This window comes from Amia ocellicauda, chromosome 15 (assembly GCF_036373705.1).
Source record: "Amia ocellicauda isolate fAmiCal2 chromosome 15, fAmiCal2.hap1, whole genome shotgun sequence".
NCBI lineage: Eukaryota > Metazoa > Chordata > Actinopteri > Amiiformes > Amiidae > Amia > Amia ocellicauda.
In genome coordinates, this window is record NC_089864.1 from 19,631,829 (window position 1) to 19,655,624 (window position 23,796).

Below are 23,796 nucleotides of genomic sequence, written 5' to 3' on the forward strand. Positions count from 1 at the left end.
TTTTTTTTTTTTTTAACTTTTAATTCAGATTTGTAGTTTTCATTTATATTATGGTACCCACTATTTATTACAAACATTGCAATTGGTTGAATCATACAAACACACAAACACAACTATTGTGAATAACCAATAAATAGAACATGAAGAAACCTAGTGCATCCCGGTACTGTAGTGTATTCATCTTTAAAAATAGTTTGTTTTTCAGGCACTTTTTATGCAGTATGCTTACCATTGGGTATTGTTATAATGCTAAATGGCATGTCAAGTAATATTCTTTTGGGTGTATGTATCCTAAAAATACATAACTGTGGATGAAATTATTTCTGACAGGGTTGCTAAAAAATAAACAAATGACAAAACAAGAGCAAAAAGCTGAACAAGCAAGGGGAAAAAAGAATATGCACAGCAACCTAAAAAATAAGTGTATGATATTACTAAAGGAACAATACTATAAAGTGTAAACTAACAGAAAGTTAATAAAATATGGTTTATGTTTTGGAAACACTGAATATTTATATTGAATCAAATAAATTATTTTAATCATAAACGGGTAGGCATTGTCAGTAAAATCTGTTTTATGTTATCCTCAACAATAATATATCTGTTCATTTATCCAGTTATATCCCAGATTTAACTATTAACTATCCAATCGTGTCAACATCCAACCTATAGGATAGATATTCTAGTATAAAGTATAATGTATTAATTATTTTTCCATTTACTTTTTTATTCAAATTAATTAGGAATGTTCAAATAATAATATAGAACTTCAAACAGTAAAGTTCTGGTCCTTAAAAGGGTAGATTGTGCTAGTTTAATGCAAGACTCATTTGTTTAGGCTCAAAATATTGTATTTTTTTAAATTAAAATTTTCAGGGAAAGATGCATTTCATACACGATTGTGAACATGAATCAGGCTTAAATAACAACAGCCCGTAGAAGTCGGAAGCACATCATGAGGTCCATTGGAATGGGCGGCTTTATCTCATTGCCATCGAGACGAAGGTAACGTAGACGTGGCGTCTTTTCATCATGGTAGTCATCAACGATACCGACAGGCAGAGGGCATATGTCACTACCATTAACACCTGTAATTAAAAAGAAACAACAACATGGATGCTTTAGAAATTGCCGTTTTCTCTAGGATCTAGTTTAGTGGGTAAAGTTTTGCTAAAGTTTGGAGGGAAGATATTTTCCCTTGCTGAAGCAGTTTTTATAAATGCAGTTTATTCAAGGAATAAAATAATATTTTATTTGAAAGTGTAAGTTGAGTAAATGTAATTATAGACTCACTGCATGTAAACAGCCTAATGTATTACATGAAGACAGCATACAGAAAACAGAGGTGGTGCCGTTCTTATTTTCATTAACTCATTTTCATTAGTAGAGAACATGGTAAAAGCATTCAGCTGTCTTAAACTGTGAGATGGTTAACTAATGAATACAATTTTAAGACACACAGCAGACTTTTTTACAGTTACATTAATTTCTCCTCTGCATAGTATTACCAAAAGCAATGGGACAAGTCTCCTTTTTTTAGGACACCATGAATTCATATTGCCATTTCTTTGCACAAGAGTATACTGGCAACATTCATGGGATGTTATGCTGAGGTAACGCCTGCCAGCACTATAATTCATCATCTCACAAAGCTTTGAGCAGAATGTCAAAACATATCCTGATCTAAACTTGTGCTCTGTCAAAATAAAGAGCTGGGATTTGGCCTACTTAATGCATAGAGAACCTTCACTTACTTTTTATTTTGTTATGATCGAGATGGAGGTGTTCCAGGCTGCGATGGAACTGAGGCACTTGGGTGAGCTGGTTGTGAGATAACTGCAAGTCGAGGATGGTGGAGATGTTGAAGATGTTCTTTGGAAGGCTGCCATCAGCAAGCTTGTTATAATTAAGCCTAAGGAAGGAAACTTTTGGTGTTTCCTTGAAGTAGTTGTCAGGGATTTTCTCAATTGAGTTGCTATCAAGGAATAACTGCAAGGTAGTTGAAGGCAATCCAGCAGGCATTTTCTTCAGATTGTTTTTAGACAGGTTGATCTGGACGAGATTCTTCGTGCCCTTAAAGGTATTTTCTGTAATGGCTGAATCCTCCAGCTTATTGTTTTGAAGGTCTAACATTGCAAGGTTTTCCATGCCATCAAAGACCCCAGGAGGGATTTTGGAGATTCTGTTCCTTGATAGTCGCAGTTGTTCCAGTCTTTTTGGAAGAAGAGAGGGCACTTCGTCCAGCAGGTTATCTTCTATATACAAATACAGCAGACTTGTCATTTCCTGAAATACATTTTTTTCAATCCCGTTATTGGTGATCTTGTTCTTGTTCAAGTTGATCCACTTGAGTTGCGTGACATTCTTAAAGGACTTTTCTGAAACAACATCGATCAGGTTGTTTTGGAGATACAAGTACCAGGTGTAGGGGGGGATGCTGGGTATCTGCTTCAGCCCCTTGCTGTCACAATAAACAGCATTGGGAAAGCTAGGTGGACAACGGCATTCCTCTGGACATGCCTGAATTTGTTCAAGATATTCAGCATAAGACATATCTTGAGACCAGACCGAAGCAGCCAGTAGCAAAACAGCAATGCTTGCAAACATCTTGGCGTTGCTGTTCAACCTGTAAAGAAAACGGAACATGTTAAGTATGAAAACACATAGGGATATATTCATGTAAGACAAATATCATATTGTCTAATGATAACACAACACAATTAAGTCCTATACATGCAGGTAGTTGAGCTGATGTATACAGTTTATTGATTACTGACAGATGCCAATAAATGTCTGATTCTGGACCACTATACAAGTACAGTGACTTTTGCCCCATGTGGAACAATTGTCATGTTACCGAGTAAATACCCAGTTTTCACTACAATCTGTTCATTTTTGCCACACCTCTTTATAGAGAGTCAATGTCACTCCCTGGGAACCTGTACACCAGCATATCCATCATATTCACGCGTTTCCATTAATATTCTCTGTTTGACGCACACTAATCAGAATGCAGTTTCAATTTAGTTTCTGCCAGATGGATTGTCACTAATCTGCTGTGAGTCAAACGTGTTCAACTGATGTGATCTTTGCTGGTTATTTGCGCACTGGAAATCTATAGGAAAGCCATACTGACTAGTGCAAAACTGAATCGGTTTCTATAGCTAGTCGTACTGGCCTGCTAAAGTACTTGCTGTCATGGTTGTGGGCTTATTTAGATAGAGGAAATGGGTGAATTTCTTTGGCCAATTTTGCTTCATGTAATGTGTTATAAAATTGCTCAGGCAGCAAACCAAAAAAAAAAATATATATATTACTTGCAGTTATATCACTCTAGCACTGCTGTTAGGCTTTTATTTAATTATCATATGGTCCTAGTTTATTTTTAATTTTTTTTCAAATTCATCTGGAGCTAATTTTCCTGTGCTCTTGATTTTCCAGGGATAGACAGAGATCAAAGGAAAACAAAGCAGAACAGCTGGTATTCAGGCAAATGTCTTGGCACACCAAATGCTTTGCAGGGCTATTATCTGCTACTTTGTCAGCATAACGCTCTATTCTCATGCCTACTTTTCCCTGTTTATGGGACAAGGCAATTGTTACACACACAACACACACACACACACACACACACACACACACACACACATATATAGGCTACAGACAATTCATGTTCACTTAAACATTGGTGCCACATGTAAATGCAAATCACTAATATAAAAAATATGTGAACAATTCCACATGAACAAAACGAATCTGAGAAAATACAGGTAATATGGTTGTTGTTATTTAGAAAACAATTTACATCTTTAATAATAATGAAGCGATCAAATATGAATGAACGTAACAGGACAGGGTATATCTTGGCTGTTCTTAAAAGCTGTGATCATTAAGATTTGTGAATTCATCCTGGTTGTTCCGTTTCTACTGTCCATTATCCCTGGTGTCAGTAGCATATTCAGTTGTTTGTTCTGGACCTACCTTGGACAGATTCAGCAAGTGCCCTTGTATTCTGTTTCCAGGTCTGCACTAGAAACAATAAACGGACAGGAAGGAACAGGTTTTCCTTTATAGTAAATTTCAGCCTGATGGCACTTTTGGGGTCATCTTATATACTCTCGGCCAATCAAGTTTCAAGAACAACAGCCATAATCCCACTAAAGATTTCCTCTAAGCTTTAGTATCCTGTTGAGTTCCAGACAGTGGCCCAGTTTCAATCAGGCTAATACAGTCTGGGTTTAAAAACAAAACAAAACAAAACAAACCCTTACACTTAACTGATCTGTGTTATTTAAGAGGTCTGATAAAAGTTGATCCAGTTGGTCTGTTTTCTTTTATGTGTGTGTTGTTGTTTTTGCAATGCCATGTTTTTTCTATTTGATAATCTTGTTACTAATCTTGTTCTTATTCACTCCACCACAAAACTCCCATGCATCGATGATAACATATATTTTTTCCTTCTGCGTTAGTATACAATTTGGCAATCATAAAAATGTCCAGTCATATATTCATTCATTAATATTCATGTAACGAAACCTCTCATTTGTATTGCTGTTCTTTACTCCCATTTACAAGCAATATCAACTCTTTTTAGAGCATGTCTTCTGAATACAATGAATACATTACAGATCTTTAGCTGAGAGAGTTCTTGAAGGGTCACAATTATTGTGCAGAAAACAAGTATCTTGGTGAACTTTCCACCCCTCTATACACTATACACACTACACTCCCTATATTCTATTATCTGTCTTGAATCTCTCCACAGTATTTCCAGTCACATCATCTGGTGCCATCCTCTAGTACCTTTTTGAAGTTTGCAGTTGAGTTTTGACATCCGCCTTCAGCAGTTCAAGAGTATCAAGTATGTCTCTACAAAGCCTTCTCTCTACCAGACCAACTAGGGTCAGTGATATTAACCTCTGTATCTACATCAATCCTAGCCTTTACTCTTAGGAAGAGTCCAGCTACTTGCTCCATTCTGGCTTCTTGCCAGTTCTGCAGCATCATGCAAAGCCACACTGACCACCTCCTTCTAAATGGAGTCTTTAAAAGACACTGGGTACATTAGATTATATGGAAAATGCAGACTATGGTGATTGTGGATTAGAAAATGTTTAGGAAATGATGTATGTATATTTAAATCATCTGCAGTCTGTAATTTTTCTCACTTCTATGTAATTCTGTTAGCTAACAGTTAACAGTTTACCTGTAACATCTGCAAACTGTATTGTTAGGGTTTTATACTTTAATTATTTCATTTTGGAGTTTGTCTTCATTTGAAACATCTACATATATCTATAGTGTATCCTACCACACTGACACATGGGAGATAATAATGTTATTCATAACATCAGAACAGTAGTTTGAATATCTTATTCTAAATTAGCATCAACTTACTTTTGACAAGAAATATGTGAACCATACAAAACCTTTAATTTGGGATATAAACTTCTTCATTTAATTTGATGTCATGTTCAAACATTTTCTAACAAAGGGAAAACAGCTGGTGTGTTATTTATTGTCAAAGTGTCAAAACATCCTCAACATTATACATTGGTATGATGTTTATTCTTAGATGAAGTTTTAATTGTGAATCAGACTCTCTTCAAATACAAGATACTTCCTAATCTAAATTCATTATCCCAGAACAAATAACATCTCTTGTCAAGCAGTAGGAAGTATTACACAAGTATTACATGTTTTGCCTTTCCTTTATTAACCACTGCACATCAAATATCCAAAATTTAATTTTCCTCTTCCAAGGAAAGAGGGTGTGAGTAAAAGCTGGACCACAACAAATTTTGCTGGATTGATCACATAAAAGACCCCAATCATCTTAAAAAAAACATACCAAATGAAACTCCTCATTTGTTTTTTATATAATAACAAGATACAAACTGTTGGGAAGATAGAAATTGTACTTGGCATATATTTCAAATTAATTTAAATACTCCCAGACCAATACAATATTCAGAATTGCCAGCTCCGATTTTAAGTCAATTGGAGCTGTTCTTTCAGCACCATGTGCCGAAGAGGTTTACCTTGTTCCGGTTGAATACTTTTAATCAATTAAAAACTATTTTTTTTCTCAACTCATTGGTTGAGAGACAAAACATATATAACTAACCAAATGCAGAATAGGCCAAAAACAAAGTCATTCATTAAAATATTTAAACGCATCTCTTGATATTCATGTTGAACTTCAGCATAGTGTATCAAAAGTAAAAGCATTGCACCTGCTTTCATTCTGCTTGGTTAAGATCTAGAGAAGTGCCTACTTTTCTGGGGCTGGTCACCAACACTTGAGTGAGTACGGGTTGGCCATGGAGTAGGTAATACTAACTACCTCCATTTCTATCAAGAAATATGTTAGTGTCATATGAGCTGTAGAAGGACTTAGGACCCAGAGGAATCAGATTTGAAATTCATGTGTAGAAAAAGAAAATATTTCAAATATACCAAACTGAAAAGCATTAGTTTGCACAAAAAAATTTAAAGCTGTATGGATACCATTAAAAAAGTCATTAAATTAACCCATAAGGAACACATATACAGTGAGGGAAAAAAGTATTTGATCCCCTATCAATCAGCAAGATTTCTGGATCCCAGGTGTCTTTTATACAGGTAACGAGCTGAGATTAGGAGCACTCTCTTAAAGGGACTCTCCTAATCTCAGCTCGTTACCTGTATAAAAGACACCTGTCCACAGAAGCAATCAATCAATCAGATTCCAAACTCTCCACCATGGCCAAGACCAAAGAGCTGTCCAAGGATGTCAGGGACAAGATTGTAGACCTACACAAGGCTGAAATGGGCTACAAGACCATCGCCAAGCAGCTTGGTGAGAAGGTGACAACAGTTGGTGTAATTATTCGCAAATGGAAGAAACACAAAATAACTGTCAGTCTCCCTCGGTCTGGGGCTCCATGCAAGATCTCACCTCGTGGAGTTTCAATGATCATGAGAACGGTGAGGAATCAGCCCAGAACTACACGGGAGGATCTTGTTAATGATCTCAAGGCAGCTGGGACCATAGTCACCAAGAAAACAATTGGTAACACACTACGCCGTGAAGGACTGAAATCCTGCAGCCCTTGCAAGGTCCCCCTGCTCAAGAAAGCACATGTACAGGCCCGTCTGAAGTTTGCCAATGAATGATTCAGAGGAGAACTGGGTGAAAGTGTTGTGGTCAGATGAGACCAAAATCAAGCTTTGTCATTAACTCAACTCGCCGTGATTGGAGGAGGAGGAATGACCCCAAGAACACCATCCCCACCGTCAAACATGGAGGTGGAAACATTATGCTTTGGGGGTGTTTTTCTGCTAAGGGGACAGGACAACTGCACCGCATCAAAGGGACGATGGACGGGGCCATGTACCGTCAAATCTTGGTTGAGAACCTCCTTTCCTCAGCCAGGGCATTGAAAATGGGTCGTGGATGGGTATTCAAGCATGACAATGACCCAAAACACACAGCCAAGGCAACAAAGGAGTGGCTCAAGAAGAAGCACATTAAGGTCCTGGAGTGGCCTAGCCAGTCTCCAGACCTTAATCCCATAGAAAATCTGTGGAGGGAGCTGAAGGTTCGAGTTGCCAAACGTCAGCCTCGAAACCTTAATGACTTGGAGAGGATCTGCAAAGAGGAGTGGGACAAAATCCCTCCTGAGATGTGTGCAAACCTGGTGGCCAACTACAAGAAACGTCTGACCTCTGTGATTGCCAACAAGGGTTTTGCCACCAAGTACTAAGTCGAAGGGGTCAAATACTTATTTCCCTCATTAACATGCAAATCAATTTATAACTTTTTTGAAATGTGTTTTTCTGGATTTTTTTGTTGTTATTCTGTCTCTCACTGTTAAAATACACCTACCATTAAAATTATAGTCTGATCATTTCTTTGTCAGTGGGCAAACGTACAAAATCAGCAGGGGATCAAATACTTTTTTCCCCCACTGTACATTGTTATTATATGTGTGATCCTTCACCATATATTTTCAATCTATAAAATAAATATATGGATTACAGACTATACCTCACACATTTCTACTCTATATTTAAAATATATATATTTATTATTTATGGGAAGATAGCAGTAGCCTGACAAGAGAAGATATACCTCAGCTGGAAGTGAGATGTGAGGTGTAGCTACAGGAAGAACCACTAATACGAATTAATTAGAAGACTCTTAGAATCCTTGTGATCAATGTAACATTTTCAGAGTTTGTGTACATGATTCAAAACAAGTATACAAAAGGGTCATATAATAATAATAATAATAATAATAATAATAATAATAATAATAATAATAATAATAATAATATGCCAATCAGTGGAGGGGGGAGGAGTCAGAGGTATACAAAAAACAAAATTGAACAGCTTAGCTTAAAATATTACATATATATATATATATATATATATATATATATATATATATATATATATATATATATATATGTGTGTCTATAGCCTTAATATTACTACAGGGATTAATACATGTACAATTATATTAAACATTGTTTTGTCAAATATGACACTTTTTCAAGCATTTACACTTTTTAACATTTGAATACATCAGCTCTGCCAGACGTTAATGTTAAACAGGAGTGAATTCAATTCTAACAGTACTTATGCTTTTGCAGCCAAAGAGTACAGAAGATATTTGCTCTGACCACTCCAATCTGCCTGTGCTCACCTATCTCAGGGGTTCAGGTATAGATTAAAGGAGTCAAATCTATTATTTTACTTAGTATGCAATTACAGTAAAAACATAATCTGTGTATTCATAAACTAGAATTTTACTGAAAACAAATGTTGGCCTAAAGCATTTGTTTTAAAGTAAAACATATTTCTGAAGATAAAAAGTAACTCACTAACTGGAAATGGCTCTCAATTCATTAAACAGTGTTTACTACAGCAAATATTTCAGGGTTTGGATGAAGTTTAGCTGAATTACTTAAATTGTAGGAATGTTAAAGAAACATACACTTTTAAAAAATGAAGGCCTGTGCTTTTGTGATCAAAAGCTAAAGACTGTCAACATGAGAATTAACAAATGTTGCCAGGTTATTAATTGTAGGAAAAATAAGCATAAATAGTTAAGTAATATAAAACATTAGATTGTTACAAACACACAATTATATCACTGCTATGTGATAATGCATTTAAATAACATGAGGCAGATAACAAGGATATTTTAGAAAAGGTATTTCATCAATGGGGTACTATTTCCCTCATACTATATATATATATATATATATATATATATATATATATATATATATATTTATATTTATATATACATATATACCCATACAATACGAAAAAATAAGTACAGTTAAGCATTAGAATAAGGATAGAATATATATATATATATGTATGTATGTATGTATGTGTGTGTGTGTGTGTGTGTTGCTTAGCATATATATATATATATATATATATGTATGTACTTTCTTTTCATAAGCATTGTGTTTGTTTAATATCTGTTATATATTCAGTCATTTACACTATAATGAGCAATATTTTCAAACATTCAAAGTGGATAACGTAGGCTTGCAGAACAGATGACTACCATTGTTAGGCAGAGATGAAAATTTGAAAGAACACATTAATAACAAGCACATCAATCCATCCTAATACAAACATATATAACACAGCAGAGTGAATAACTCCCCCCTCCGCAAAAAAATAAAAAACAGAAAAAAAAGAAAAGAAAAGGTTACCTGGTTTTCTAAAACCTGTAGCTCTGACCTCTGTAGGTAGATGATGCATGCAGGAAAGTGTTTTCAAGTTCAAATCCTTGCAACTAGTAGCTTATTTGGATCCTGTCGTCAGAAGGACAGCTTCTGTTAGAACTTAAAACGCCACTGTGGTTTCCATGTATTTGCAGCGAACCTTAGATGTGTATTATTGTTACCATTATTCCCTAAGGCTGTACCTTCAACATTGACTTGTGTTGGTTGCTTCTTTGAGTTTGCATTGGTTGTCTGATTGTTAGCCAATGGCCTTTTTTCCCTTAAGATTGCATGCTGGGGTTGTATAACTGCACCCCCTAATATATATTCACAGGTGGCTAAAACATGGTTAACCCTTGCATTACCTTCAAATACCATAATACCTCAGCGCCAGTCTGCTCCTTACTTTTTACACTAAATAGGAAACAGCTGCTTTAGGGCACATCTATCTGTCAGTATCTGTTCAGAGCTATTAGAGAAATGCTCTGACAGGTTAGGCTCAAGAATGCAGAGGTTTGAAAAGGATAAAGGATATGAAGGAAAAATTGTGAGGTTGCTTAATGTGACAATGCCCATAGTTTTGTATTCAGCTACAAGCTTGCATTCTTTCACATGGCAGCTCAAAAAAAGATCATAGAAAAATGTATAACATATGTCCTCACAGATGGCTTATATTTGGAATTGATGGAAAACAGACAGAAAGGGCTAGTGATTTGTTTGAATTCTTGATTAAACATTCATTACCAAAGGTAAAGAAAAGCTTTCAATATTAAGGGCTTTATTGTCTAGACCTGGTTGCATGGTTTTTCCAATGGTCTAAAAGGAAGTGAAGGAAATTAAAACTTTCAAGGATCATATTAGAAAAAAATAACAACAACAACAACAAAAAACCCATTTGGATTGGTTATAATATAACTGGCAGGCAAATCTATGTGGAGACCTGGTCATTGTTTTTATATACAACTCCAGAATACACATTTACATTGATCAACCTTTTCAAAAGAAGACTAAACGCAGAAGGCCTGTTGTTGGCCTTTTACTGTCTGTGTTTCCCATTTTAAAAAGTCACCACTTTAACAAAATTACATCAGCACATACTCCAGGCATTCTGCCATCCATATTAAGATTTCCGGAGTATCACCGTTAGTTTTTGTCCATTTATTCCTGTTCACCTCAGAGTTTGCCATGAATTTGTCTTTCTTGGTTTCATCAATTTCTGGTTGTATTATTTTAATTGGTTTTAGGGTGTGGGGTCAATCCCTATTCTCTCCAACCTGTATGTGCAAAATGGTGAACCATGATCACTTCCTATAGTTCATCCACCATGTGATTGACAAAGGTTGTTAATTATGATGAAATGCAGCAATAAAAGAGCAAAAATTGGTTTACCAAAGCCTGTGCAACAAGGGCCAGTTAAGGGGTTAGTAGGTGAACTGCCCTGGGTATCTACAAAATCCTGTTTTAAATACGCTGAAACATAGATTTTTATGCATTACTACGTGTATTCCACTTTTGAATTCTTGTGATCTCATGCACTTTGTTTCTTAGGAGAAACTTTGTGAAATTAAGTTTGAGAGTCCACACACACACAAACTTTTTTATATAGGATTTATACAATCTTTGTCTTTCTATATATGGAGAGAGAGAGAGAGAGAGAGAGAGAGAGAGAGAGAGAGAGAGAGAGAGAGAGAGAGAGAGAGAGAGAGAGAAATACTTAAAATTGGAAGGTTGGTCAGTACATTGGGAATATGCAACTTCAGTTTTCCAGATGTTTTTGAGGCTTATGTTGAGAATATAAAAGCATAAAAGTATACTTATCCTTTAGAAACAGTGAAAGTTTGATCACAATATCACATTCAACTAATTGCATATTGTGCAAATCCAAATAATGTTGTTCATTGTGTGGACTCAAACACACATATCTCTAATTGGAGGGTCTGTCATGATTGCAGTGCATTTTAAACTGTCAATTTCTCAAAATAAATATCAATTATATTGTGTAATATCACATGTTTCAAACAAAGAATGTTTACCACTTTTGGACTGTGCTGTCCTGACCTTTAGAGTATGATAAATGCATACAAGCTGTATTTCAAATGCCACTGAAACCCTGAATCACTATCTGGGTTAAATCAGAAGAATGTATTAGAAATGAAGAGAAGAGTCTACAAACTCTCATACTCCACAGCTTACCCAACTAAATATATAACAGGTACTATTTGAAAGCAGCTGTACTGAAAAACATGTCTTTCATCATGTCTGCTTTTAATAATTTAATAATTTTAAAGGCCAATTAAAATGTGAAGTTGACTACATTTGTCCAGAGAGATTTTTTATGGATGTCGTTTTAACAGTCTAATTCTCTCGCCACTGCCTACCATCCATGACACATAAATTATATTTGTGAATTTAAATCTGTCGATCTGATGAGTCTGCATGAGGTGGGTCTGTTGGGGCAACTGAAAAAACACAAAGTATTTGATACGATATAAGAGTTCCTTTATTGGATATTCCGGTCAGAACCCATTTGAATTTGAAAAGCCATCTCAAGGCACACCTCCAAGTGTCTGATCCAAACAGACCCACGCAAGTAACAAATCCACTATGCCAAAGGATCGGCCCCTTGATACTGGCGCTTTGAATGCTCTACCAAGTCTAGGGGAATGATGTCACCATAATTTTTTCCCATGATAAAAGACAGCTTTACATGTGTTTAAACTGTAATCCAAGAAAGAAACAAATGGCATGAAAACTTGGTGTACAGCCTTTAAATTCTTGTACATTAGATAATTCTGCTCCCATCCTCACTTAAAATCCAAATCTCTTGCCAGTCCTTCATCTCACGTATTTATGTCCTTCTGTGATTTCAAGACAATTTTCTCCTCCTGAAGCCACCTCTAACTGCTTCAAGGACAAAGCAATAGGTCATACCCCTTCGGTTAAAACTTGTATCACAGATACAGTGATGCAGACTCATCTCCTAAATAAATAAATAAATAAATAAATAAATAAACAAACAAATAAATAAATAAATACATACATACATAAATCAGAGAAAATGTATTCCCAGAAACATGCCATGTTTTCCATTCCTATACATTTCCTCTCTTTTAGAAGCTACTCATCTTATGATTTGCATGTTGCTCAAAAAATGCATCAAACTTATGAGTGTTTAGTCATTAAGTTTTGTGTGAAGTCTTCAGAACAGGTTTGTACTTTGGCTTATGCCCATTAATACCATTGTTTCAGTTTTTTATTTTCTCTTATGAACTGGTGTTCCAAAAAAATAATAAATATGGAGCTCTTGAGCAGTTGTACCTCTTTTGATACAATTCCAAAAAGTTGGATTGTATTTTTAATGAAGTTCTTCTGCAATTGTTGTTACTTTCCCTGTTTAACATTGTTACTTGAGTTTTTAATTTGGTGTATTTAATTTTGTATTTCCTTCCTGTTCTCGATGATGCACATATTCTGGAATGTCATTATATTGCATATATCTTACTTTGCAATACTTATTGTAGGAGGCTGTATGCTTTTGTCTGGGATAATTCACTTTTACTTTGTACTGTTTTGTGTGTTCTTTTGATTTCCATCCAAGCTTCCTTGGAAACAGATATATACTGTAAATGGGAACAAAATAAATAAATAAATAAATAAATAAATAAAACAATCTGAGAATGAAAACAGAACTGCTTACTTATACATAGTTTAGCTTATTTTTTTCTCAAATGTAATGTATTTGAGTGCCAGTAAATCATGTGGTTTGAGAGTATAGCTTGGCCAAAACACAATTTGAAATAAATACAGGCCTATTCAAATGTATATTGAAGACTAATACATTTAGAACTGTAGTAGGGAAAAGATTTCCACGCAGAGAGAGGTTAATACTTGGAATAGGTTGTCATATCAGTGGATCCTCCCAGAATCAAAAAGGACAATAGCACAAGCATAGAGTGCCAAAATACCTGTTCTCTTTCAACACTACTCTCAATACAATGTATCAAATACTCTGGAAGTATTATAAATAAAAAGGCAATTCAATTAATATGGTTAAAAAATAAGTTTTAAGGAGCAACATGGTCCAATCTTTACTGACTTTTCAGTTTTTCCATTGGAACAAATATCTAAATGTATTCATCTCTTCCAGACACTGCCCTCAGCAAAAACGAAAGACTCACCAGATGGATTTCATTGAACGTGGTGCCAAAGACTAATAAACCGAAGGCCAGAGCCAAGATTTAAGAGATGCTTCACTGGGAACCAGATTGCTGCCTTTGTCTCCTGTTTACCCAAACCAATTCAATCTACTTAACTTAATAAAAGTTACTTTTACATTTTAATATGAGTTTTTGTCCCTTGTGGCTACAAAGTAGACTTTAGCTTCCTTGTGCCAGAGAAACACATGAAACTGTGAGTGGGGGCATCTTTCATCTTCTCTTTTAAAACTACCGAGTGAATGTGTGTGTGTGTGTGTGTGTGTGTGTGTGTGTATGTGTGTGTGTGTGTGTGCACTTATTGGTACTGTATTGCTGTTTCTTCTTGGACAAGAAGTATCCTATTTATGTAATTTATTTTAGCAAATAATTGGTCTGCATAGTGAAGCACATGAACTACTGACTTTCATCAATGCTGTGCAGGTATTACTGCAAAATTATTTGTACATTAAATATGTGACTACCTTTCTTCATCAAAACCCTTCCTCATAATCACCTTTGACATACCTACTGAAAGCTGTTTGTTCAGAAATATTTTATTTACCGAGAAAATTACCAGAAGGAGAAACAGCCACAAGTACATAGGTAGGACATGCAATACAGATAAGCAAAAAAGATTAACACAAATAACAGAAAAATGCCAATTATATAAATTATCCGTAATGCATAACAACATACCCATGATGCACACACTATCTGAGAGAAGTCGTACATTTGTACATTAAACAGATATCTTTAAATACTAAGAAAAGGTTAATTACATCAAGAGATACCTGTAATGTTTGTATTTTTGTTAGCAACACAAATTGTACCGTTCAATATCTGTAGCTTTTCAAAGAGATTATTATTGAAGTTATTACTACGTTCCTGTAGTTTTCTTTTAATACGTACATAGTGTGAGATTGACAAGATTACAGTGAGTAAAATTAATTGGCAGTAGTACCTATTTAGCAAACATTGGAATCCAGTACATTGATGATTTCAAGATTTAATTTGTGCTGAAGTTATTAAGCAATCCACTACATTACTACAAGTTTGTGTACACCATGACAAACAAGGTAATCATAAACACAACAACTTAAATTGCTATGTTTTATTATATTACAAAGTTACCACGAGAGGCATGCAAGTAATGGAAAATGTTGCATATATGTTTACATAGTATAAAATGGACTGAAAGCAAAATCTGTTTATGAATACTTGATGACTATGGTCTAAATGCAATAAGCATGGAGCAACTGCAAAGTAGTAAATGAATGCCTGAATTATTTTAATTACAAATCATATTTATTTGGTATTCAACTTTGTTTCATAGCTCAGGATACAAAAAGACATACATTAGGATTAAACAGTTCATTTTTCTATATTTATCTATAGGCCTCAGATTATGCCACCATGCTGCTTTGGTGATTCTTCATTATAATGATTTTAGATTGCATGGTCCACATATAGTTTTACTCAATTGATTCTTCTATCCAAGAAGGATAATTAATGCTTATTCTGTGTTTATGTTGGCCTTCTTGTAGACATTTAGTGCTACCACACACTTAACATACCTGTATGTTAAATGGTCCCAGTTACTGTTTAGCTTTTCTCTCCCTGCAGTACTAGAAAATCACAGCTATAACATGTTTGAAAAGCTTTCCTGTGTACATAAAAACATAATACTACAAAATAGTTTTAAATCAAAGAACAAAAAGAGAAAAGCGCTGACATTAAGAACAACAAACAATCCTTAAGAAAAACATACTATCTTATCTGCTGGTATGAAATCAATACTATATTCAAGAGTACTTTAATAGTACATATTTTCCAAGATATTTGTTATCAGGTGACAGATAAATGGTTCATGCAAATCGTAATCCTGAACCTCTATTGTTAGCATTGTTTAGTAGCATTTAGTTACTTTTAATTAAAATAGAACTGACAGTATTCTCACAAAAGCTTTTGAAAAATGTGCGAGTCAGCAAATTAGTTCTTTGAATGGTGCCTAAATAAGGTAATCTACTTTTTTATTTATGTAATCATATTTCATAGTTGTCTAGGTGTGGACAAGCATTGTTCAGATGGGTATGGGAATTTAAAAGGGTCTTTAAAAAAACACAATTTTGAAAGGACTCTCAGGATTGGATGCTATTTAAAGCAGAACCAAATTAAGAACTCAGACATTGTTCAAAGCCTTTTATATAAACCTTTTGTTCAACTCTCTGTTTACTGATTTGAACTCAGTGGAAAAGCTTGACATGGCTTAAGACATCCACCTGGCTTTACAAAGTATGATAAAGGTTCAACAAGGCCATTAGTTTAGGATCACTTCAGCGGCTTGGCGGAGGCAGTTGGCCATGTCAAATGGCAGGCTGGCCTGGGTCAGGTTGTTCCCATCCAGACGCAGGTGTCTCAGTCTGGAGTAGTTTAGAGGCCCGGTGACCTTGCAGAAGCTCACCAGATCAAACTCTGAAAAAAATAAATCAATAAAGGTTCCTAATTAGTAGACTGTATTGTTTCATAGAATGATATATGTGGTAAATAGCTACTGAAAGTATTTAAACTGCTTTTAGACATTAGCAGAACATCAACATTCACACGCAGAACAATGTTATTAAGGACTAATTAAATAGGGGTGAAACATGCATTGTAACAAAAGCAAACTATCACATTGCACACCTGAGAAAAAGTGAATCATAATTTCATAATGTTCATGAAAATACATGTGCTACTGTATTATTATGTATGTTGTTTAGCAGAATCACCAATGATATCCAGTACACATTGAAAATCCAATAGCAGTAGTAAACTTACTGTCGATTTGGTTGGCTTGCAAGTACAGATTCTCCAGGTTTTCGTTGACAGCTGGGATGGACTTGAGCTTATTGAAAGACAGGTCCAGTTCAATTAGAGACGAGATGTTGAAGACATTGTCAGGGATGCCAGAATCCACCAGCTGATTGTGGGAGATTCGCAGATACTGCAGTTTGGGAAATTTCTGCAAGTAACCGCTTGGGATGCTGGTGATGTTGTTGTGGTCAGCATAGAACGTCTCCAATGAGTTTGGCATATCCAGAGGCAATCTTTTAATTTTGTTATGGCTTATGTCCAAGTACTCAAGGCCTTTGACTCCTTTAAAAGCTCCTGCGATGGCATCGTCTTTCAGCTGATTTTCTTGAAGGTGAACGGAAGTGAGATTCTCCAGTCCATCTAAGAGGCTGGATGGGAACTTAGAGAGCTTGTTCCCAACCAATTTGAGCTCATTGAGGGTCTTGGGGAGAGGGCCCACAGGCTCTGTGAGATTGTTAAAGCTCATGTAAAGCTTTTGCAAGGATTTCAGCTTGTTAAAGGTATTTTTGGCAATATTGCTGTTAACAATTTGATTGTTGTCAAGGATGAGCCAGGAGAGATCTGTGGCATTATCAAAAACGCCACTCTTGATTGAATCGATTTGGTTACCTTGCAGGTACAGGTATTTGATTCCAGTAGGCACTATGGGTATGTACTTCAGTTTGCGGTTGTCACAATACATGGCGGTTGGGAAATTGACAGGGCATTCACACTCCTGTGGGCAGTTAGGTCCAGAGGGTCCCAGCATGGATATTGGATGATCATAGTATACATAATCATACTGGCACAGAACACAGCTGAACAATGCTGCTAAAAGTGGGAGATGGAAATTATTCATCTTGAAGCAGTGTATTGAATTCTGTTTGGAAGAGAAAAAAGACAGTCAAATTAAACAGGAAGTACTTTTTGTCTGAATGTCAGTTCTGTTAAATATCAATTACATATCAACCTTATTGTTACATACATTGGTAGCTAAAAGAATGCAAATCCTTCATTTAAAACAATGTCATTTGATGATGGATTTAATGTAATCAATAATATGAATTAGTGATTAATGATGAATCCTTGAGAAAACTGTATTGATTAAATTTGTTTCGACTGGGAAAAAACAAGCGGTGTGTTCATTTTGTCCATTCTGATTTATTTCACTAAAATGTGATTACTCATTTCTGGAACAAATCAGCTATTTGTAACATATGCTTTTATTGTTGATAAATGATGTAATCACCTTTCTCTTTTAGCAGTAACCAATTGTAACTGATATCCTTAAATCAAGATAATCACTGAGAAGGTTATATTCAATTATATCAACAACACTTCATAAACCTTAGATTTTATATGTGGAAGCTGAACTACAGGGTGCAAAATCAATACAAGTGAAAATCACCAAATGGTTGCTTTGCTGTCATTGTGACCTTGTGGTTAATTTCAGCAACAAGCAAAGGAGAAACATATTCCTCTTTGATGCCTCATAGCTGCTGTTTGTTTAAACTTTTTGTCATGACCTGCACTGTATATATTACTAGACTTTATTGAATTGCATCTTTGTGAATATAATCTGAAAGGACAGGATTTCTGATACAGAATCCCATGTCCTGTGTATCAATGTACACTAAAGGGTTAACAGCTATGAAAGCTGAGCTAGTGTAAAGTACCTTAGAATCCTTTGACAAAATCTTGTCACTTTTTCTCTCTTTTGTTCACTTTTGGATGTGCACAAATGATTTTAGTACAACATTAAATGGAATCTGAAATATTCAAATTGACAGTGGCTGCTATTGTAAAGAGTATTCTATCAGTTATTAAATACTTTAAACATGTTCTTAACTTACATGTAATGGCTTTGCTTTTAATGAGATTGAAAGAAAATGTGTAAATATTGACTTCATTTAAAGATAATACAAAATATATGTAGATGAAAAATAGTTATTCATAGCATTCAAATCTAAACCAGAAAATACAGCAAATAAAATAAGATAAACAATTACTATTTAGTAATATTCAATATCTTTGCTCTTCTATCTTTGCTCTTGGTTTAAGTTAAGTCCATAACTTGTTTCACAGATACATCATATGGAGTCAAGAACAATTGAAAGCCCTGAGGTTCTGTGAAAAAAATGCACCACTGTTGAAAACATAATTTGCATTGCATAACTAATGTCTGCCAATGTGTTAATCAAATCAGAAAATATAAACCAATAGAACTGAATAAAATATAAAATTGGTATCATGAATATTATTTAACTTAACGATCAATAGCCAAAGCTTGGAACAAACATGTCAATACATGCACACTAGCTTGTGCTGCAGTTAAAACCAAATGCATGTATTTCTCTGTGCTTACAACCTTAGCCAATTGAATATAAAACAACATAAAAATCAACAAATCGTTCTGCTTGTTGGTTCTCTTATTGTGCCACAGATGGAATTAATTCTGATTGAAACTGTAGAAGCTGATAAATGTATAAAACATATCTAGTAATACATATCTATCCCCAGGAAACTTGCCAAAGTGACATCTGTAGCAACACTATGGCTTTAACTGCTTTCCTCACTTAAACCATTTCAACATTGTTGTGAGAAACTAACTATTCATTTCAGCATTCCTGTTTTGATAATACTTTTGGGGAAAAACTAAATAAATAAACACAGAACTGTAGGATTCTGATTAAAAATGAATTATTGAAAGATTTTACTTAAATAGATTCAAATAGGTCAAGATATACAAAATAAATCATATAACTAACTAAACTAAAGTTGAAACCACTGAAGTGTTATGTGCCTTGAATGCATCATCCAATATTTAAAGTGAAAAAAGTTGCAAGACATTTTGCCTAAATAAATGCAATAAAAATATTACTTCATGATAAAAATTCCAACTTCAAAACTACACTAATCTAAATATGACTTAATGCAAAAGATATGCATAGCTGTAATTCTGCTAGCAAGCATTTTAGCTGCATATCTTGGTACACATTGCCATATATTGCAGTTTGAAATGGAGTCAGTCAGCAAGTCTTTCAGCTGCAGAAAGAAAGAAAAAAAAACATCCCCATAAACTCCAGCTTTTGTGAATACATTTGCAAAAGCACTTACCTTCTCCGGGCTTGACACCTCTTTGGATTGACCAATTTCCCCACCTCAGGAGCAGCAGCACAGGCAGAAACAGTGCAGTCAGGTAGTGTGCGTTCAGAGAGAAGGGCTCAGGAGAGAGCAAGCAGCCTTTGCCAGACCTCTGTGGTCCTTAGCTGACAAAACACAGCAAACCAAATGTAGTTACGCTGCACTATAAAGCAGCTATGTCATCAATATGGGCTTACGGTATGGCATAAGAAATATATGGCTTCCTAACGAGGTGCAGGTGCACAAGGGTCATATATCTGCTTCTGGGATGAAGCTTTGTTGTCTTACAAGAGAAGCAATACATATATATATACCTGGCCGTGCCTTTTTTTTTTTTTTTTTTTTAAGCGTCAATGAGGTCAAAGAAACAGCACTTTTAAAAGGTTAATCTCTTTAAATCTAGTCTGGTGAACTCCCACAATGCCTGTTTAATTACCTTCTAATAAATTCAAAGCTGTTTCCTCAAATATGGAAATTATGAAACAAACAGCAGTCAGTGCTTGTGCCGCTAGTCAGCTGCCTGTGACTTGGAAAGAAGCGCAGCCGTCAAAAGTGTAAGAGATGTTATAAAAGAAAACAAACAACAAAAAAAGAAAAAGAATGAAGGAATGGGCCAGCACAGAGTAACAGACTTCACTCCCAAAACCTCCCCTCCACCCTCACTTATTTTGAAGACATAATACCTTCCATGGAGAAACAAGGTATGGCATCAGTCCAATAACTTACAGAGGCCAACACATAAATCAAGACATCCCTGCTCCTTTTCATCTACTCGCACATCAAAAGACTCACGCTGGTTATCACCCATATCTGACTCCAAACTACCTTTTAAGCCTGCTCTTCATCAGCAACAATGCAAAAATAGCAAAGGTTAGTTTTGATGATGACAGGGAGAACCTTTTTTCTCTGGACACGCTTCACAACCCCCTTTTTTTCACTCTCCTCCTCCACTCCCAGCTTTTCCCGAAGTCTGGAATCAATTGACTATAGTCCATTTTTCTTTTCTTTTTTTTTCTTCCATACATGCCATTGAAGAATGCAAGCTTGAACAGAGAACAGATATGGATTCTGTGGTTTTCACACCGTATATTTGTATTGTATATTTGTATATTTGTATTAAGGGACATAACCTTATGTTTGTGTAACTGGATGATTTCCAATAAACCTTTTTACATGCAATATGAACAACAATCACAGACAATTAATGGAAGTGAAGAACTCATTCAAAAAGTAATTTACTGAAGAAGGAATAGGTTTTGTATAACAATAACCATCAGTGCACATAATATATATCTGATATGTTATTTTTAATAGTGGATGTTAAACCCTGAAGTAACCTACTTACTTTTTTAAATAATAATTTCCTCTAAATAGATGTGGGTCAAAACTCACAAATGGCTACCGAGAGAACCCCCTTGTAAGGCACATACGTTTGTGTTTTAAGCATCTTCTGACCTTTATGAAAAGTCAGAGACAGACCCCATCAAGACAAAAACAAGACTTATTTCATTGTTATCTGCAACACTAAATCCTGACCAAAACTTCTCATCAAATTTAGATAAAATATAACGCAACTGATTTGCCACAACTCTGTTATTGTAAGCAAAGAATGGCAAAGTGCAAAGTTGCATAAAATGATGAGCACATATTGTTACACTCCTGTTGTGAGACTGAATTATATTTACATCTACCACACATGTTTGGTAAATATGAGAGTGCTTGTGTAATAAGTCAACTACCAGGATTATGGTTTAAAGAATCAACTATAAGTATCAGTTTCTATTAAAATACAAATACATATTCATGTAAATCTAAACAGGACTTTAAAGTCATTGTATACTTTGGCCCAATTTCCTTGGAATACTAATATCATGCATGCGGGGCAGTTCTGCACATGCTCTTTTCTTTTTTTATTCACATGAAAATATTATTGGAGCTTCACTCGTTCCTTATGTAATAGCACTATGCAGTTCCAAAGAAGATTCATTGTTCTTCTGTAAGCCAAAACTGCTGTACGCCATGGCATTAGTTACCAAGGTATAGACATGTGTTGATTCTGAATGTCCTGTGATTAAGTCTCTTGAAACAAATGCATTACATTGTACTTCTCTGAATTTTGACAGCTTTGGAAGCATGTGAAGATCTAAATATATCTCTGTGAAGACGTCACCTGACAACCTTGTGTTGTTTTCCCATGTGAATGTGGAAAACCATATTCTCAGACTTTTCCATAAAAGCAGACATCTTTTTTTTCTTACATAATTACTTAAATAATCAACCTTTCCTTCCTTTTGCACAATGTGAGGAAAGTTGGTGTTCCTGGGGACTTGCATGAAATGCTGCAAAGTTAAGGATGACTATTTATTTGGCCCAAACTCATTCAAATAAATCAGACATGGAAAATAAGGCAGAGTTCTTGTTTAGTCTGAAGAAGCTTCTGAAGGATAAATAACTAATTGCCATTTGCTAAAAAGCAATGTTCTTTTTTCCTAGAACAGAGACTGTCTAACTGAAAGCATTTGTTTTGAAATTACATAATCTATCTTCCATGATGTAATGATTTATATATTTTGACAGGTAAACCAATATTAGTCCAGAGTGGATACGGATGTTTCTTTACTTCATGAGTGATTTACAATTGCCTGGACAAGGGCGTCTACTAAGAAAGAAATAATAATAATAATAAAATAATAATAATAATAATAATAATAATAATAATAATAATAATAATAAGTCGATAAATGATATGTACACTTGGCATACTTAAAATTGAATAGAATATTACATATGATTACATAATGAAGATCTATAGTCAGTGCATAGGGTGAATAATGACTTACCAAAGTATAACATTAAAATGAACAGATGCTGAAATTCAGCTGTATACAAACAATAAACATTCAGGAAAAGACAGCATCCAGCACAAGAGACAAACAAACAAAAATCCAAAGAAACATAAAAAAATGGATCAACATATTTGTTGCCTGATAATACACAAATATGAACTTCAACCAGTCTTACATGGAACTGGTTTAATATTAAACCTGTAACTGCAATCAACAGCTGCTAAAAACAAATTAACTTATATTTTGGCCCCATGGATGCCATTTGTGGAGCCTAAGCTAGCACATTAAACACGCTGGTCTTGTAAAACATTAGGACTCTTTTTGAATAGCAGAAAGCAAATATTAACCATTCAACCATTTATACAGAGCTTTTTAGAAAGCTGCTGTACATTCTTTTGAAGGCAAACTAGATGTTGAAAGCCAGGCAATACAATTAATATACCAGCTTACAACAAGTCAGGTGAGGGAAAACAACCTGTCAGCAAATGTATTTGGGAGTACTATTCCTTGGGAGTTACTGTGTCATGGATGAATGCTTCACATCAAAGTGAAACAATCCAGATAGTTGATAGATACCACCTCACCCCATGGGATTTAAGGTTATGGCCCCTTATGCTAACTCTGGATAGCCTCCATATCTCAATAGTATTATTGAGACTAGAATAAACAAGAATAAAGAACTCTGATGTGCTTGGCTTATACTGTCCCTGTTTTATTTTATTCTCCTAATCTTCTGGCTTGTGGCAAAAGCTGTTACCACCCTTCTTGTTGTCAGACTCACTGCACATATGGTGTTAATTCTCAGTTTCATCTCTCTGAAAAGTTGGAATTCTGACACTGCTCCTCTCAGCTCAATAAACTGCATCTGGAAGCAATAAACAAAACTGTCAGAACTTCCCCTCATCCCATCCAGTGCCACAACCCCTCAAAGAAAGGCCAGAAGCTTTTTACGAAGGACTTCACTTTTGTTGATTTGTTAAAGTTACGTTGACTTCAGTACATTTTTTTGATGATAAATTGTGAATATCTCAGGTATGCAGAGTA

At 35.1% G+C, this 23,796-nt stretch overlaps 2 protein-coding genes across 5 annotated transcripts; both read right to left on the reverse strand.

Moving 5' to 3' along the window:
• Positions 1-10,018, reverse strand: kera (keratocan). Of its 2 annotated transcripts, XM_066724325.1 has the most exons (4): positions 9,723-10,018; positions 3,982-4,029; positions 1,755-2,626; positions 1-1,088 (listed from the first exon to the last, which is right to left on the reverse strand). In XM_066724325.1, exons 3-4 carry the CDS (start codon positions 2,605-2,607, stop codon positions 919-921), a joined length of 1,023 nt encoding a protein of 340 aa, XP_066580422.1. In that variant the 5' UTR covers positions 2,608-2,626; positions 3,982-4,029; positions 9,723-10,018; the 3' UTR covers positions 1-918. The 2 variants fall into 2 exon arrangements, with proteins under 2 accessions (XP_066580422.1, XP_066580421.1); XM_066724324.1 differs by lacking the exon at positions 3,982-4,029.
• Positions 10,019-14,468: 4,450 nt separating this feature from the next.
• lum (lumican) lies at positions 14,469-20,750 on the reverse strand. Of its 3 annotated transcripts, none has more exons than XM_066723718.1 (4): positions 20,732-20,750; positions 19,880-20,031; positions 16,748-17,642; positions 14,469-16,402 (listed from the first exon to the last, which is right to left on the reverse strand). In XM_066723718.1, the coding sequence occupies exons 3-4, from the start codon at positions 17,619-17,621 to the stop codon at positions 16,248-16,250; spliced, it is 1,029 nt and encodes a 342-aa protein (XP_066579815.1). In that variant the 5' UTR covers positions 17,622-17,642; positions 19,880-20,031; positions 20,732-20,750; the 3' UTR covers positions 14,469-16,247. The 3 variants fall into 3 exon arrangements, with proteins under 3 accessions (XP_066579815.1, XP_066579814.1, XP_066579813.1); XM_066723717.1 differs by lacking the exon at positions 20,732-20,750 and adding an exon at positions 20,343-20,521; XM_066723716.1 differs by lacking the exon at positions 20,732-20,750 and having other exon boundaries at positions 19,880-20,191.
• Positions 20,751-23,796: the final 3,046 nt, after the last annotated feature.

What these genes read in the sequence shown, in the direction of transcription:
- kera (XM_066724324.1), bottom strand. Translation starts at nt 2,607, where the DNA reads ATGTTTGCAAGCATTGCTGTTTTGCTACTGGCTGCTTCGGTCTGGTCT. An exon ending in CGATCATAACAAAATAAAAA is followed by an intron (nt 1,089 to 1,754) that starts GTAAGTGAAGGT and finishes TTTTAATTACAG; the next exon opens with GTGTTAATGGTAGTGACATA.
- lum (XM_066723718.1), bottom strand. Translation starts at nt 17,621, where the DNA reads ATGAATAATTTCCATCTCCCACTTTTAGCAGCATTGTTCAGCTGTGTT. An exon ending in GCAAGCCAACCAAATCGACA is followed by an intron (nt 16,403 to 16,747) that starts GTAAGTTTACTA and finishes TATTTTTTTCAG; the next exon opens with AGTTTGATCTGGTGAGCTTC.